We start from the raw sequence: 15,295 nt of genomic DNA on the forward strand, positions 1-15,295 counted from the left end.
GAGAGAAGCAGCCCATCTATTGGGGAGGGAAATCAGCGTAGCACCAGTGGAGAAGGGGGGCAGATGGGGGAATCGGCGAGGTGGCTCCATGACTCCTCGCCGGAGACCAGCGGGGAGAGCACAGGTCCTCCGCTGCCCACACCCTCCCTGCGCAGAAGGCTTCCGCGCAGGGAGAGTAGGTGGAGACTAGGCGTCAAAGAGCTTCTTTGCTGGAAGAAGTTCAAGAAACGCCCACTGACGGATTCTGCCAGCGACTGAGACAGCCACGGGTGAGTGGCTGTCCGGACAGAATAGGGTTCACCCTGGTAACTCAGCCAAGTGTGGCGACGACTTACGCACAAGCAACCCCTAAAACCATTACAGTGGCCATCCAGCCTATGCTTAAAGAACTCCGGTGAAGGAGAGTCCACAACCTCCAGTGGCAGTCTGTTCCCCTGCCAACGGCTCTTACGGTCAGGAAATTCTTCCTGATGTATAGCTGGAACCTCCTTTCTTGTAAGTTGAAGCCGTGGGTTCAATTCCCTTCCTTCCCTGCATCTCCCAGCTGCTCAGCCCCCTCCAACTCTTATCTAGGCAGCACAACCTTTAAGCTTTCATCTTTCTCCTTTCCACCCCTGCAAAGCATTCCGGACAAAGTGCGAATCCTGAGCAGCCTGGTCGGGATCCTGCTCCTCTTTGTGCTGACGGCCGTCTTGGTCAGGGTGGAGATGCCGGCCCAGAGTTTCTTCTCCATCACCATGGCAAGCGTCTGGTTCATTAACTGTGAGTTCTGCATGGCCTGGGTGCGGCCTGGCTGTCCCTCTCAGAGCAACAACGCCATTGCCGTCTGCTCCCAAGCCCTGTGGCAGACCTGTAACCTCCAGGGTTTGAGTTTGGAGAAGAGAATGGCCGAGAGCCAGTCTGGTGTAGCGGTTAGAGAGTCAGTCTAGGGCCAGGGAGACCCAGGTTCAAATCATGCTTGGCCCCAAACCTTTTTGCCAGCTGCTGTCCCTCGGTCTGAACAGCCTCATAGGGTTGTTGTGAGGATAAAACAGGGGTGAGGAGAACCATGGATCTGTGGCTCAGAATTTCTGGGATGAAAGGTGGAGCAGAAGTGTAACTTCGGTGTAATTTTAAAAGGCTGAGAGGAAGGGCCGTCATGCTGAAGAGGGGAAAAGACTTGCTGGCTCAGACTGGATCTGATGTGCTTAAATTACAGGAAGGCAGGTTGAGGATTAAGATGGTAAGAACAGTTTTATAATCATAATTATAATCATAATTATAATCATAATTTATTACTTATGCTCCACCCATCTGACTGAGATGCCCCAGCCACTCTGGGCGGCTTCTAACAGAATATAAAAGAACATGACGAAACATCAGACGTTAAAAAGCTTCCTGATACAGGGATGCCTTCAGATGTCTACAGAAAGTTGTATAATTATTTATCTCTCTGGCACCTGACAGGAGGCCATTCCACAGGGAAGGTGCCACTACCGAGAAGGCCCTCTGCCTGGTTCCCTGTAACTGCACTTTTTGCACTTTTTGCCAGAAGGCCCTCGGCGCTGGACCCCAGTGTCTGGGCTGAATTATGAGGGTGGACATACTCTATATCCTATACAGGGCCAAGGAGCATCAATTTTATTCAGGCTAGTTTTCTACACACACCCCTCTTTATCCTCCATCCAGACAAGCAAGAGATCAAGGCCAGGCAAAAACACTTGAGGTGTGAATCAGGGCCAGTGAGGGGGTGTGGCTTGGGGAGAATTCTGAGGGCCAGATAGAACTGGAGGGCCACATTTGAAACCCTCCCCTCCGAGACCTCAAGTTCTCCACCCCTGGACTAAACGGCCTACAAGTCTCCTTCTAACTCTGTTGTTCTAGGACTGCAATCTAAGAAAAGGTATCTGTTGTTGTTGCTGCTGCTGCTGTTCACCCGGCCTTTACCATACAGTCCTAGGACAGGTGACAGCAATTTTAAAATGCCAGTGTCAAAGGTCGTGGTAAAGAGGTGCATCTTGAGCCTATGACAGAAACTGTCTTCTGAAGATGCTGGACAAGGGAGGGAGACTATATGGGATTGGCAGAAATGACCGGCAGAATCCGAGACCAGGGAAAAGAGTCGGCGGAAGAAGATTGGAAGAAGTTTAAAGACTATTTGCAGAAATATTGTAAAATTAATGAATGTTAGAATTATGTTGGACAGAAATTAAGTGGTTTCCAGCTGTAATGCTTAAGAGACATGGAAAATAAGGTTTTGAAATAAGTAAAAACTAATGGTGAGGATTTGCTGAATTAATAATTTGAACTGGAATATAAGAAAGGGAGGTATGAGGAGGTCTGGAAAATAAGTTAAAAGAAAATAAGTAAATGGAAATTATATGTGTTTTTAGTTGTTTTTATTCTTGTATTCTTGTATTTTTGTTGTTTCTTTCTTTTTGTTTTACATTGTATTATTATTGAAAACTGCAATAAATATCTTATAAAAAAAAAAGACAAGGGAGGGAGGGAGGGAGTTGCACAACTTCCTCTGGCTGTGAGGAATGATCTCCCCTGAGGGATTGTGGTTCTTAGTGCTTGGGAGAGAGGGGAAGGTTGCCCCTCCACAACCATGGTCTTAGTCCCAGTCCTGGGTGTGTGAGCTTATAAGGAAGTAAAATGCCACTAAGCATGTTGGCTGCTGACATTCTCGCCCCCCAAACTCCACCTTCTTTCTCTCCTCTCCTCTCTCCAGCCTTCTGCGCCGTCTTGCAAGGCAGCCTCTTTGGGCAACTGGGATCCTTCCCTCAAAGCTACAGCACTCTCTTCCTGAGCGGCCAAGGAATGGCTGGGACCTTCGCAGCCACCGCCATGTTGCTCTCCATGGCCAGTGAGTATTGTGAGGAGGACAAGGAGTGTGCGGTCTGGAGAGCAAGTCCTCTGAGGGCCCGCTGGGAAAGTGCTGGGAAGGGGGGGGGCGGTTTGCATGGAGAAGAGAAGATCGAGGAGGCCAGGGGGGAAAGGAAAGAACCACCTTCAAATATCTGAAAGGAGTGTTGTGTGGAAAATGGCGGCAACCTGTTCTCCGTTGCTGCAGAGGGTCAGTTTAGAACCAAACAGTGGAAATCGCAGGGGAGCAGATTTCTGCTGAACATTAAGACAGAGGTGAGGAATGTCCAGCCTGTCTGTGGGCCTTAATATGCCCCTACCTGTGGGGCAGGTAAAGACATGGACGGCTCAGGTTTACAGCTGACCACCAGGGCTTCAAAGTGCCCCGCAGGGTGCTTGCAAGCATCAACATTCAGCTGACCATTGGTCCTTTTCAGAGAGCAGCATGAGACACTCTGATGGCTGCCTCAGTTCTGTGCAAGCCCTAATGACCAGCTGAACGTTGCTGCTTGCAGTGAGCCCCTGACGGTGCTTTGAAACCCAATAATCAGCTGATTTGTTGGAGCGTCAAAGGGTCACATGCTGCACTGGACCAAAAGCAGGTCATCTGATGTCGTTGTGGCATCAGGTGATTGACAGCTGGGCATCCCCACCTCTCCACCTGTCAAACTTGATCTACAGGGGTGGGGGAGAAAACCGTAAGAGGCACCCAGCCGTGCAGCAGGCTGCCTCAGGAAGTGGTGGGCCCCCTTTCAGGAGAGGCATTTTAATAACAGCAACTTCAGATTACCTGCCTTTGGCTTATTAATGTGGAGCGCCCAGTTGGTCTGAGGCGGAGCTGCTTTGCTGCCCTCCAAAATACCACTTATATTTTATTTATCATCTATTACATTTATTTCCCACCTTTTATCTTCCAAGGATCTCAAGGGGGCTTAAATGCTTCTCCTCCTCCGCAGTACGCCTCACCCTTCTGAGCCCACTTGCCTGTTCATTCCTTCCAAAAGCACACATGCATTCCTTAGGCCCAGTGTGAAGTCCCCACTCCGCCCCCAACTGCCCCTTTCTCTGTAGGCATCTCACTTCTTCATCTCTCTTCCCCACCTCTTTCTTCATTCAGGCCTTTGCCTCTTCCAGGAACAAGAAGAAAGGACCTCTGAGGTGCACCAAGTAATAATTCGTTGGTGTTTTGAATACAACCTGCATCGCGGGGGGGAAACGCAGCAATGCTCTGTGTTTTTCTGTGCACTCTGCTGCAATGTGGCTGTGGCACCCCTTACCCACCCACTCCCCAGCTCAGTCTCATAGCTTGCCCAGCACTCCTGCCTTTAATTCCTCCTTCCTGCTAACCCCTCTCCTGTCCCTCACCCCCTCCTATGTGAGAATTCCTTCCTCCTGCATACTGAGTTATCACTTCTCTTTCCAAAACTGCCCCCCACCCTTCTCCACGTTCTGTCTTGAGACACATTTGTGAGCATTCCGTGATATGACAGAAGCTCGACTGGTGACTGGTAGAGGTTCGGAGGTGATAAGACAGTGTTTAACTATGGGCTTGTTTGTTTGCATTTATGCCAAGATGCATAGCAGGGTTGTGGGGAAGGAATACGATGCGAGTTCTAGCAACTTACTCCTCACCCTCACGGGCTGTGTCAAAGCCCTGTGAGTCCAGAAGGGTAGTCCAGAACACGCTCTCCGTAGGCTTCCCATTCTCATCTCATTGTTCTCTGGATTTTCAGGTGGTGTGGATTCTCAGACCTCCGCTTTGAGCTATTTTGTCACCCCCTGTGTTGGGACCCTGATCTCGATCATCTGCTATATCTTGCTGCCCCACAAGGTGAGACAAAGCCCTCTCTCCCACACCCTGGTTTTGCAAAATAAGAGGGAGCTCTTTCCACTGGGTTTGAGGAGGGGAAGAGGAGATTTGTGAGTGCTGGCATGGTCTAATCCACTTTAAAAGCCAACTAGGCTAAAGCGATGTGGACAGTCATGATCTCTTCCCCCGCCCCCTGCACCATGTACACATCTCCTTATTTTCACCCATTTTGTACAGCAGATAAACTGCTTTCTGGGAGCTTACAGACTGATGCGATCTTCAAATGGGATTCATTCCCACATTCTGACAAATTCAGGTTGCACTATTAAAGTCAATTTGGCACTCCTGTGCAACGAACTCACTCCCCCCCCCCCTAAAAATCTGACTTCTTCTTTTTGCATTGCATTGCATTGCAATGCAATGCTGTCTACCCCCCACACCACAAATTATAAATAAATAAATTGCCAGCGTTCTCTAACCTCCCCGCAAACTTTATGCAAACAAATCTGGGTTGCCTGGAAGTGAAGTCTATGAACTGGCTGTAACTTTATTCTTCCCCCCACTGTTGGAGGCAGTATAGCAGGCCTCAGAATACCAGCTGCTGATTCACAAGTGGGGAGTTCCTGCTTGGGGGGCTTCCCATGAGCATCTGCTTAGCCACTGAGAAAACAGGATACTAGACTAGATGGGTCCCCCTTTGGCCTGATCCAGGAGGCTCATATTGTGTTCTCAGCCTTATCAGCTTACCTTGCAGAGGTGAGGGAAGTGGTGATGGGGGAATCTGATAACACCCTGCCATGGTGGTGGACGTGTAGGAAGATCAAAGTGTTTTGGGGCTTAATTTATGATGAGTTTTAAAAAATGCTTGGAATAACCTTTCTAAAAAGACCAGAGGCATTTCTGTTAAGTATTGTTGGCAGGGACATCCCGAATGCCTTTAGGGAGGCATATTTTTATATGCAACGGCTGCAGCTCGGACTTTGGTGGCAAAGGAAGGAAGAAGGAGTCCCGACAATAACGGATTGGCATAACAAGCTACAAGAACTTGCTGAAATGGCGCAGTTGACAAATAGCCTGAGAGGCAATTCAAAACAAAAATTTATGGAAAAGTGGGATAGATATAAGATATATGTTCAAAAATACAGTAAAGGTTCGCTATCTATGCTAGCATTTGATTGACATTGGAGAGAGACTGAGTTGGGAAATAAGACCAAGGGTACATATTGATATAGGAATGTATTAGATAAAATGTAATGAAATATACAATAATAAGAGTACATTCGTTTGTAAAAAAGGAATATTCAAAGGGATAGACAGGAAGTCCAAAGTGTTGGTACATATATGATTTTGGAATAGTTTTTTGTTCTTGTTTTCCTTTTCCTTTTAGTATATAAACTTTGTATACATGTTGAAAATTATAGTATAATAAGTCTTGTGATGTAATACGATAATGTTTACCGATGTAACATAAGAACTTTAATAAATAAATAAAACTAAACAAAAAACACCCTGCCATCTGCAACCATGGCTCCCTTTTTTCTCTGCAGGATTTCGCTCGCCACCACCTGCACAAGAGAGCCCAGGAAGAGCCAGGCTATGAGCTGGAGACCAAGGCGGGGCTTCTTTCCCCTGGTAAGCAGCCCCCCAAGGAGTTCTTCCCAAATTGTGGAACCAATTCACAAATTTAATAATGGAGATTGTAGGGCAGGGTGGGGAAACATTTGGCCCTCCAGAGGCTGTTAGACTCCCAACTCCCAGCAGCCCCAGCCAGCAAGACCAGGGATTAGGGATGATGGGAGCTGTAGTCTAGCAACCTCTAGGCCAGGCTTCCTCAAGCTCAGCCCTCCAGATGTTTTGAGATTCCAGCTCCCATCATTCCTGACCACTGGTCCTGCTAGCTAGGGATCATGGGAGCTGCAGGCCAAAAACATCTGGAGGGCTGAGTTTGAGGAAGCCTGATCTAGAGAGCTACATGTTGGCCACCCCAAGTGTGCAGTTAAGTCTCCCTCTACCTGGCTGGCATCTAGACAGTTTAACTTCTTCGTAAACACTTTCAGGGTTTTGTTTTGTTTTTTTACAATGTTACAAAGTAAATAAATAAATTGCAAGTTTTTTAAAAAAAAACCCTCAAAGCTCAAATGATATTATTATAATTAATTAATTATAATTAATTAATTAATTAAAGGTACATGGCAACCCAACAATGGAATTCCTGATGTAGTCATAAAAAACACCCCTCACTCAATACTAAAAAAACCCCAAAATATAATAATATTGTAATTATTAGTCGGAAATAGAAGCAATTAATTCTGGGTTTTCAGTGTTCGGGTTCCAAATTGTTAGGCTTCCGAGATACTCGAAAACTGAAGTTCTACTCTGTGTGTGTGTGTGTGTGTGTGTGTGTGTGTGTGTCAGAGTAGAAGGCGATTAGAGCCTGTAGGTCACCTGACACTGCCATGTGCTGATTGGCTCCTTTTCTGTCCCGCCCCCAGAGGATGGCCTCGGCCCCCTGCCGGGCGCCACCCAAGGAGGAGAGCAGCTGAGCTTGAGCAATGGGATTGCCATCGCCCTGGAGCAAGAAGACTCAAAATGCCCCCTGGAGATTATGAACGGGAGCAGTGGGGCAGGCCTGCCTCCGCCGAAACCGTCAGTCCTAGGTGTGCTCAGGAAGGTAGGGACTGTGGCCGGAGGGGTGAAGTAACGGGAAACGTCAAGACTAGGATGGGTGGGGGAATAGTTTTAGCAAGGGTGCTGGTTTCGCCAGCACCCAACTTGCTCACATTGCTCTCTCTTCCTCTTCCTCCCGGTTATAGATTTGGCAGATGGCCCTCTGCATCGTCATGGTCTTCTCCATCACTCTGTCTGTGTTTCCCGCCATCACTGCCAGCGTCGCCAGCACGTCAGAGAACGAAACCTGGAGTGAGTAATGGGGGGATCCAATGGGGGCTGGGGGTGGAGGGATGAGGAGGGCCGGTCCCAGCTGACTAGAGGCAGTTGAGAGCTGGAGCCCCACAGAAAGGCCCACGGAGCTCAGTGGTATAGCTACTTTGCATGTAGAAAGCCCCAGGCTCAGAAGTCCCCAGTAGCACTGCCATGGAGGGCTTGGAGAGACCCTTGTCTGAGGCCCTAGAGAGACACTGCCATTTCAAAACAGACAGCAAGACTCGGCCTTCTTGGTAGTGGTGCCCGCCCTGTGGAACGCCCTCCCATCAGATGTCAAGGAAACTAACAACTATCCGACTTTTAGAAGACATCTGGAGGCAGCCCTGTTTAGGGAAGCTTTTAATGTTTGAAGTTTTAGTCTGCTTTTAAGGTTTTGTGGCTGGGGAAACCCAGCCAGATGGGCAGGGTAGAAATAAATTATTATTATTATTATTATTATTATTATTATTATTATTATTACTAAGGCAATTGCTTACCATCCTAGAAAGATGGCTGAGGCTCAGGGATGAAGCACTTACAGTGGTACCTCGGGTTAAGAACTTAATTTGTTCCAGAGGTCCGTTCTTAACCTGAAACTGTTCTTAACCTGAAGCACCACTTTAGCTAATAGGGCCTCCAGCTGCTGCCACACCGCCAGAGCACGATTTCTGTTCTTATCTTATCCTGAAGCAAAGTTCTTAACCCGAGGTACTATTTCTAGGTTAGCGGAGTCTGTAACCTGAAGCGTCTGTAACCTGAAGTGTCTGTAACCTGAAACGTATGTAACCTGAGGTACCACTGTACTTTGCTTGCAGAAGGGTTCCAACATCTCTAGTTAAAAAAGGATTGTGTAGGAATTTTCTCTGCCCCAGTCCCCAGAGAGCCACTGCCAGTCAAGAATAGATAATATTGGGCTAGACCAGTGGTTCTCAAAGGGTGTGGCAGGAGAGGCTGGCAAGTGTGGAGGGAAGAATCAAGGACACCTGGGTTTTGTTCACACCTGGCATATGAGAACTTCAGTTTTATTTATATTTAAAGAAGATTTGCGTACCACTTAATTGACAAAAACCCCTCTAAGTGGTTTACTGAAATGGTATAAAACATTCATAAGGAAAATCCCAATTAAACCAAACTTTTTAAAAGTAGTAGGCATAAAACGTAAGCAAAACCAGATTTTTCAAAGCAAATCTAATTACAGGTTAGTGTTGCATTCATCTCCCTCCTATTTCTCTGTCTTTTTCTTATGCCTCAGGCAAGTTCTTCACTCCTGTCTGCTGTTTTCTTCTGTTCAACGTCATGGACTGGCTGGGCCGCAGCGCTACCTCCTATTTCCTCTGGGTAAGTATGAGTGTCTGAAGTGGGATTGGCTCCACGCTGTCCAAAAACAGTGTGACTATTAGATGAACTCCAGAGAGGCAGCAGTGTTAACCTCCCATAACGAAAGCAAATAAGGCATGTGGCACCTACAAGACTTTTATTTCAAGGAAAGCTTTTGTGGGCTTGAGCCACTAAGCTCAGGAAGCCTTATCTCACACTTGGCAGATTGTTATAGCAGGTGGAGACCACATGTGGTCCACCAGGTCTCTCTGCCCGGTCCTTGGGACTCTCCCAAGTGTTTTTGCTTGGACAGGAGGCATCCTTGAACTTTTGCAATGACTCTTCCTAGCCCAGATGGAGGATGGAGTTGAGCATGCATAGAAACTAGCCTAGTGTACAAAGGTAAAAATTCTGTTTGTTGCTCCTCCCTCTTTTGCATTTGGCCCTGCCTGCGACTGGCATGTGGCCCTCAAAAGGTTGCCCAGACGGGAATATGCAGCGCTTGGCGTGAAAAAAGTTCATCGCTCATTACATAGGAATATGCTTGAATCCTAAAATCTTCTACTCTTTTTGAGGCCAGGCAGGTTTTATTTACCGTATTTTGCCGTGTATAAGACTATATTTTTTCCTAATTTTTTGAAGTTTAAAATAAGGGGTTATCTTATACATGGATAGTGCATAGTGCATTTTCTTAATTTTGAGCCCCCCAAAATAGAGGGCATCTTATTCATGGCGGCATGTTATACACAGAAAAATACAGTACTTAGACATCTTTAAAAAAAAAAAAAAAAAAGATCAAGATGTTCTTAGGAAGTTAAAATAACGATCCAGAAAGAATTATGAAATAGAATAAATAAAAAGAAAGAGAGAAAAAACTTGGCCAGGTGGGTGGGTATGGAGGTTCACAGCCATCACATCTTAAAACGAGACCTTTGGACGTTTATTAGGAAATAGAGTAATGAAGCAAAGAACGCTGCTTTTTGCTCTTCCCAGCCAGAGAAGCATCTTCGCCTGCTCCCTGCGGTGGTGGGGCTCCGCCTGCTGCTCGTCCCACTCCTGCTTCTCTGCAATGTCCCCCAGCGGGAATACCTGCCCATGCTCTTCCGCCAGGATGCCTGGTTCGTCCTCTTCATGGTCGTCTTCTCCCTCTCCAATGGCTACTTCGTCTCCCTCACCATGTGCCTGGCGCCAAAGTGAGTGTGCTCTGAGCGACGTCGCTCCTTCTGAAACATGCAAAAGCAGCATTATGAATGGGGTGTGTGTGGTGTGTGTGTGTGTGTGTGTGTGTGTGTGTGTGTGTGTGTGTGTGTCTGCAAGAGTGGATTGCTCGTTCCCTTTATTTATTTTGCATTGAGACATTGGCACCGTGTTGTCAGCCCCTGGTCTGCACTAACCAGCAGTGGCTCTCCAAGGTTTCAGACAAGGGAAATCCTGCCAAGCCTTACCTGGCAAAGCCAGGGGTTGAACCAGGCACCTTCTCCATACAAGGCTCCCTGAGCCACCACCGTTGTGCTCCTCTTAGGCCACACCACACACTTAAAGCACTCTCTTATACCACTTTAATAGCCAATGAGTCCTGGGAATTGTAGGTTATAAAGGGTGCAAGGGGTTGGACTAGATGACCCTCAGGGGTCCCTTCCAACTCTATGATTCTATGTAGCAGTGACCCACACATTTTGGCACCCTCTGAACGGCAGGAGCATCCCAACGTGCACTGTGAGTGTTCTGCGTCGGACATAAAGCTTAAGACACTTTTGTGATCTTCTTTGAGAGCAAAGGAATTGAAATTGAGTTTTAAAAAAATGTATTTAAAGGCCGTTCATAATTGGAAGCTGTAAACTGTAGCTTCCATGTGCATAAATCCAGCCCTGGTTTCCTCTCTGGTTTGGGCAAAGAGGAAGGGCCTTTCCCACAGGTGTAGCCAGGATTTAGGTTATAGGGAGGCAGGCTTTATATTGGGGTGGCAGAACCAAGTTATCTGAGATGCAGTTGGTCAGTTAGTTATTTTTATTTATTTACTTGATTTGGGGGGCAAATACCCCCCCTCACCCCTTGGCTTCGCCCATGGCCTTTTCTGCCAGATTATAACGTGTCTTCTTCTCTGTTTCCGCCCCCAGGCAGGTGCAACCACATGAGAGCGAATTGGCGGGAGCCATCATGACGTTTTTCCTGGCGTTGGGTCTCTCTTGTGGAGCTGGGCTGTCCTTCATCCTCAAGGCCTTGCTCTGATGTCCAGGACTTGCTGGACCTCGGCAACAGCAAAGCATCTGCCTTGAAGACTTGAGGAGATGCTGGTTGCCCTTCTCTCCCTCCCAGGTGTGCCCTCTATGTAGCAGCTAATATCCTTCTGGGTAGCAAAGTGGGCTTCTGCCACCATCTTCCAACAAAGGGAACTGCTCTTTTTGGTTTTTCTTTCCTGTATATGCATAAGTTCACGTTCGCTCCGCTACCCTTTTAAATCCCCAGGAGCCTGGATGTATTTTTTTTTTTAAAGACTCTTGGACTTTTCTGAAAGATTCCTGGATTCCTACCAAGCCAAGGGAAGGCTGCGGTATGGAGGGGCCATTTGCAAGCCCCCTTCCTATGTCCCTGGAGGTGGAGGAGCTGCTTTGCCTCTCCCACTTGTGCCTGGCTGAGGACGCACAACAAAGGGGTATTTTGCAATATCCTCACACGTACTCTTGCTCTCCCTTTGTTTTCAAGTTGAGGAAGTATTGTTGCATAACACACATTTTCTCTATGGAACATCCTCCTAAAGGGTGACGGTAGGTAAGGAAGGGAGAAGTCTGTATCCAGTCCATTAATGGGGTTGGGTTTGTTGCTTCCATCTCAACTTAGCCATATAGGGCAAGCTCTCTGCTCCCCCCCCCCCACTGGCCAGTTTATGTTTTGGTTTTCTCAGCTTGCATTGCTTCAAACTTGTCTGCTAAAACTTGTTCTCGTCAGATAAAGAGGTCCACAAGATGTCAGATACTGCTTTCCAGAGGGGTCCGTCCTCCAGCCTCCCCAACCGGGTGTTCCCCCATAGGTTTTGGGACAAACAGCCCCAACCATCACTTCCTGTAGCCCAAGCCATCTGGAAGACTGGTGGTGGAGGCTCTGCAAAAAGAGGCATAGGATTGCTGAGAAATAATATCATGTGTAGCCTCTTTAAACTAGGCCGCCAGATTTGGCATCTGACCAAGATTCTCTTCAGGCCAAAGGAGCCTCATTTAGGCTGGCAGGGCAAAGCTCAAAGCAGGGTTAGGCCCCCGCTGTTCAGCCTGAAGCAGCTGCTTTCCTAAGCTAGCCTGTTTCCCTCTGGTATGTAATGGAGGACACTGCCAGTGTTTTGTTTTTGTTTTTTCGTTTTTTTTAACGTATTTAGTGTTGAGGTAAGATCCAGAGGTGCTGGGGACTGAACCTGGGACCTCTCGCATGTAAGGTGGGTGTTCTTTCACCGAGTGACAAGTGTTGGCCACCGACTTGGACAACTTTGAAAGGGAATTAGACAAATTCATAGAAGAGTATAACTTATAAGGCGATCAATAGCTACTAGTCATGGTGGTGATAGGATACCTCCAGGATTTCGGCCAGCATCTCTTCTGGCTGATCCTCACCTGCACGCACCTGAGCTGCTCTGTTTCCATCTTCCACCATTACAGCTGGAAATGCATTTAGTTTCTTCTTGCAGAGCTTGCTCAGAACTTCCGCACAGTAACTAGATGGGGCCCTTTGGTCCAAAAATTCATTGGAGACCTTCCAGAAATTTGAACATAAGAAGAGAACTCTATAGCTGGATCAGGCCAGTGGTCTGTCTCATCCAGGATCTTGGACTCACAGTGGCCAACCAGATGTCCCAATGGGGAGTCAGACCTCCTTGTACGGAATCTCTTTACAATGAGCCACCCTAATATACAATCCCAACCTTTAACTCACAGAGGCATTTAACGTGTGCCATTTTACAGAACACATACACCGTCCTCAGTTGCAGCATGGATGCAGCTGTGGAAGCCATGTCCTATTTTGCGGCAGACTGGAAGCTTGAGTTATTATTTTTTTATGGGGAAGGGCTAGCAGAATTCTCAGGTGTCCTGGTTTTAAAACTGAAAGGGACAGCTCTGTATGGGAAGGGCTGGACGTCCCCTCGTCATGGAGCATGGTCTAGAAAACTGTGGTTCTGTCCCACAAACCCTGTTCAACCTCCTTGGCTCTCCAGTAGGACACCCCTCCCAGGCCACCTTCTTCTGGCCATGTGATGCTTGAGAGAGGCTTGCTTTGTGTATGACATGCTAAGAGTGATGAGATTAAAAAGGAAGTACATCTGGAGAAAAGGAGATAACGATGAGCCACGGCCCATCAGAATTTTGAGGTTTCAAAGTACTGGAATTCGGGTGAGGGTTTTATTTCGTTTTTAAAGGGAAGGAAATGCAAGTATAAACCTCCTGCACTTGCTCAGCAGTCGCAAATGCTTCTCTGAAAGAAATAAGGGGACGGGTTGCTGGGAGTAGAAGAGAAGTGAGGAAACCGTGATCCTCCTGATGTAGTTAGACTTGAACCCCCACCAGCCCCAGCAAACATTCGTCTGGGAGGATGGGATCCAGAAACATCTGGGGGGGCCCACAGAGTCCCTGCTCCTGGACTTATACGTTCAATTATCATTTGCCTACTGGTATGGCTGGGAAATTTGGCCAAAGGAGGGAGCACAGGGGGGATGAAAATCTGCCAAAGGTTCTACAAACATCTAAGAACAGGGAAGCAGTGGCATGTGGCAGAGGGCCTCCCATCTGAATGTACCTGAATGTACCATGGAATATCCTCAGCTATTAAACACAGTCTAAGGGCTCTAGGTGTCCTTTTTATTATGCACTTATGATTGGTGCTTATGACGGTATCAGGGCAGTTATGTGCAATCCCGCTTTCAGGGCGCCTGCAAAAGTTTCAGAATGGACATACAGATTCATTTCTCATCAGCACGTGTCCCATAGCTTCTTGCTGAAATCCTGTAACTTTTCATACTACAGATGTTCCAGGATGTTTTTCACCCCACTTTTGCTGCGCTATATAGCACAAGAGTGCCCTTCCCGACATCAGTCAAGGGGTAACATTGAGGAAGCGTAGCAGAACACCCAATAAAGTGAAATGATGTGGGGACAGCCTAGAATAAATCCACCATGAATGCACAACTATTGCGTCAGTGATATGTTGCAGAATGTATCTGCAAAAAGGGCCAGATATTGCCTTATAGGATTGTGGAATTGTAGAGTTAGAAGGGACATAAAATGTCATCTAATCCAACCCCCTGCACTGCAGGAAAAGGCAAGACACAACGATGGTTTATTCACTGTGATCTGATTGCAATATTCATTGTGGTACATTTGAATGGTTTCAGTCTTGTTGCCTATTTAAGCAATATATATTTAACTGTGTTTCATTGTAAACAGAGACTTGCTCTCAATACATACTGGCATTATAACTAACTTTATTAAGGATCAAAGGGCAATGGGGAAATTGTGTTTATTTTTAACGACTCAATTTATTTTATGGTTTGTGGGAAGTACATTTTATCAGATCCTGTGTGTGATTGTTTTAAATGAATTCAAAGCTCAAACATTTTAATTTTTTAAAGAATATTTTTGCTGCACGTACAGTGTTGAACTATTGCCATCCCCGGAGGGATTCTGCTTTGTTTTATCATTCCCCCACCCCCAATAAAGCTTTTTTTAATTAAAAAAAATGATTGCCTGGAATCCTGAACAGCATCCCACTACACTGCAACATTTTGTTCCAGGTCCCACTTATCTTTTGTAAACCATTGTAGTGGTCACCACATCTTCTTGTGGCAATGAGTCCCCCATGCATTGTGCAAATGACAGAAATAAAAATATAACAATGACACAAATAACTGTCTCCAGGGCAAAAATCATAGCAGACCCTAGCCTAGAGCATATGAGGGATAACCTGTAGCTGTCCAGATATTGATGGACTACCATTCCCATAAGCCCTCACTGATGGGATTTGAGGGTCAAGCAACAATCACTGCATTTTTGAGCCATAATTTGCCTAAGACATTTCACAATTAGAAACAAGTCAAGAAACAAAAATGGGGTGTGTGTGTGTGTGTGAAACTAATAAAGCATTTTCATGACCACCCCACAAACCAAATCCTTGATATACTTGTCTTTCTGAATAATACTTTGGTCATTTTTCTAACTCAGTTACCCTTTTGATTCAATTTACAAGAGAAGGTCACAGTTCCTTGTTGTACTCTAAACTAAAGCCCGCTGTTGAGATTGGTTATTAAATCGTGTGATTCATTTTGAAGGGCCTTAGTTCTTGTAAAGCATCTGAGAAGGAACTGCCCTTTGCACACATCTTTGACAGAGCTAGGGTATCAATCCCACTTTTATCTGGGAGTAA

The 15,295-nt window shown here is 46.6% G+C and overlaps 1 protein-coding gene across 3 annotated transcripts in view; it reads left to right on the plus strand.

Moving 5' to 3' along the window:
* The window catches only part of SLC29A2 (solute carrier family 29 member 2), a 28,024-nt gene extending 13,142 nt beyond the window's left edge, over window positions 1-14,882 (plus strand). For all 3 annotated transcript variants that reach the window (XM_079957613.1, XM_079957612.1, XM_079957611.1), the window contains 9 exons: window positions 623-762; window positions 2,714-2,848; window positions 4,581-4,678; window positions 6,205-6,289; window positions 7,150-7,328; window positions 7,471-7,576; window positions 8,832-8,917; window positions 9,890-10,089; window positions 11,014-14,882. In XM_079957613.1, coding sequence (XP_079813739.1) covers window positions 623-762; window positions 2,714-2,848; window positions 4,581-4,678; window positions 6,205-6,289; window positions 7,150-7,328; window positions 7,471-7,576; window positions 8,832-8,917; window positions 9,890-10,089; window positions 11,014-11,125 — 1,141 coding nt within the window. In that variant the 3' untranslated portion in view covers window positions 11,126-14,882. The remainder of the gene's footprint in view (window positions 1-622; window positions 763-2,713; window positions 2,849-4,580; window positions 4,679-6,204; window positions 6,290-7,149; window positions 7,329-7,470; window positions 7,577-8,831; window positions 8,918-9,889; window positions 10,090-11,013) is intronic.
* Window positions 14,883-15,295: the final 413 nt, after the last annotated feature.

Source organism: Podarcis cretensis (assembly GCF_951804945.1).
Source record: "Podarcis cretensis genome assembly, chromosome: 16".
NCBI lineage: Eukaryota > Metazoa > Chordata > Lepidosauria > Squamata > Lacertidae > Podarcis > Podarcis cretensis.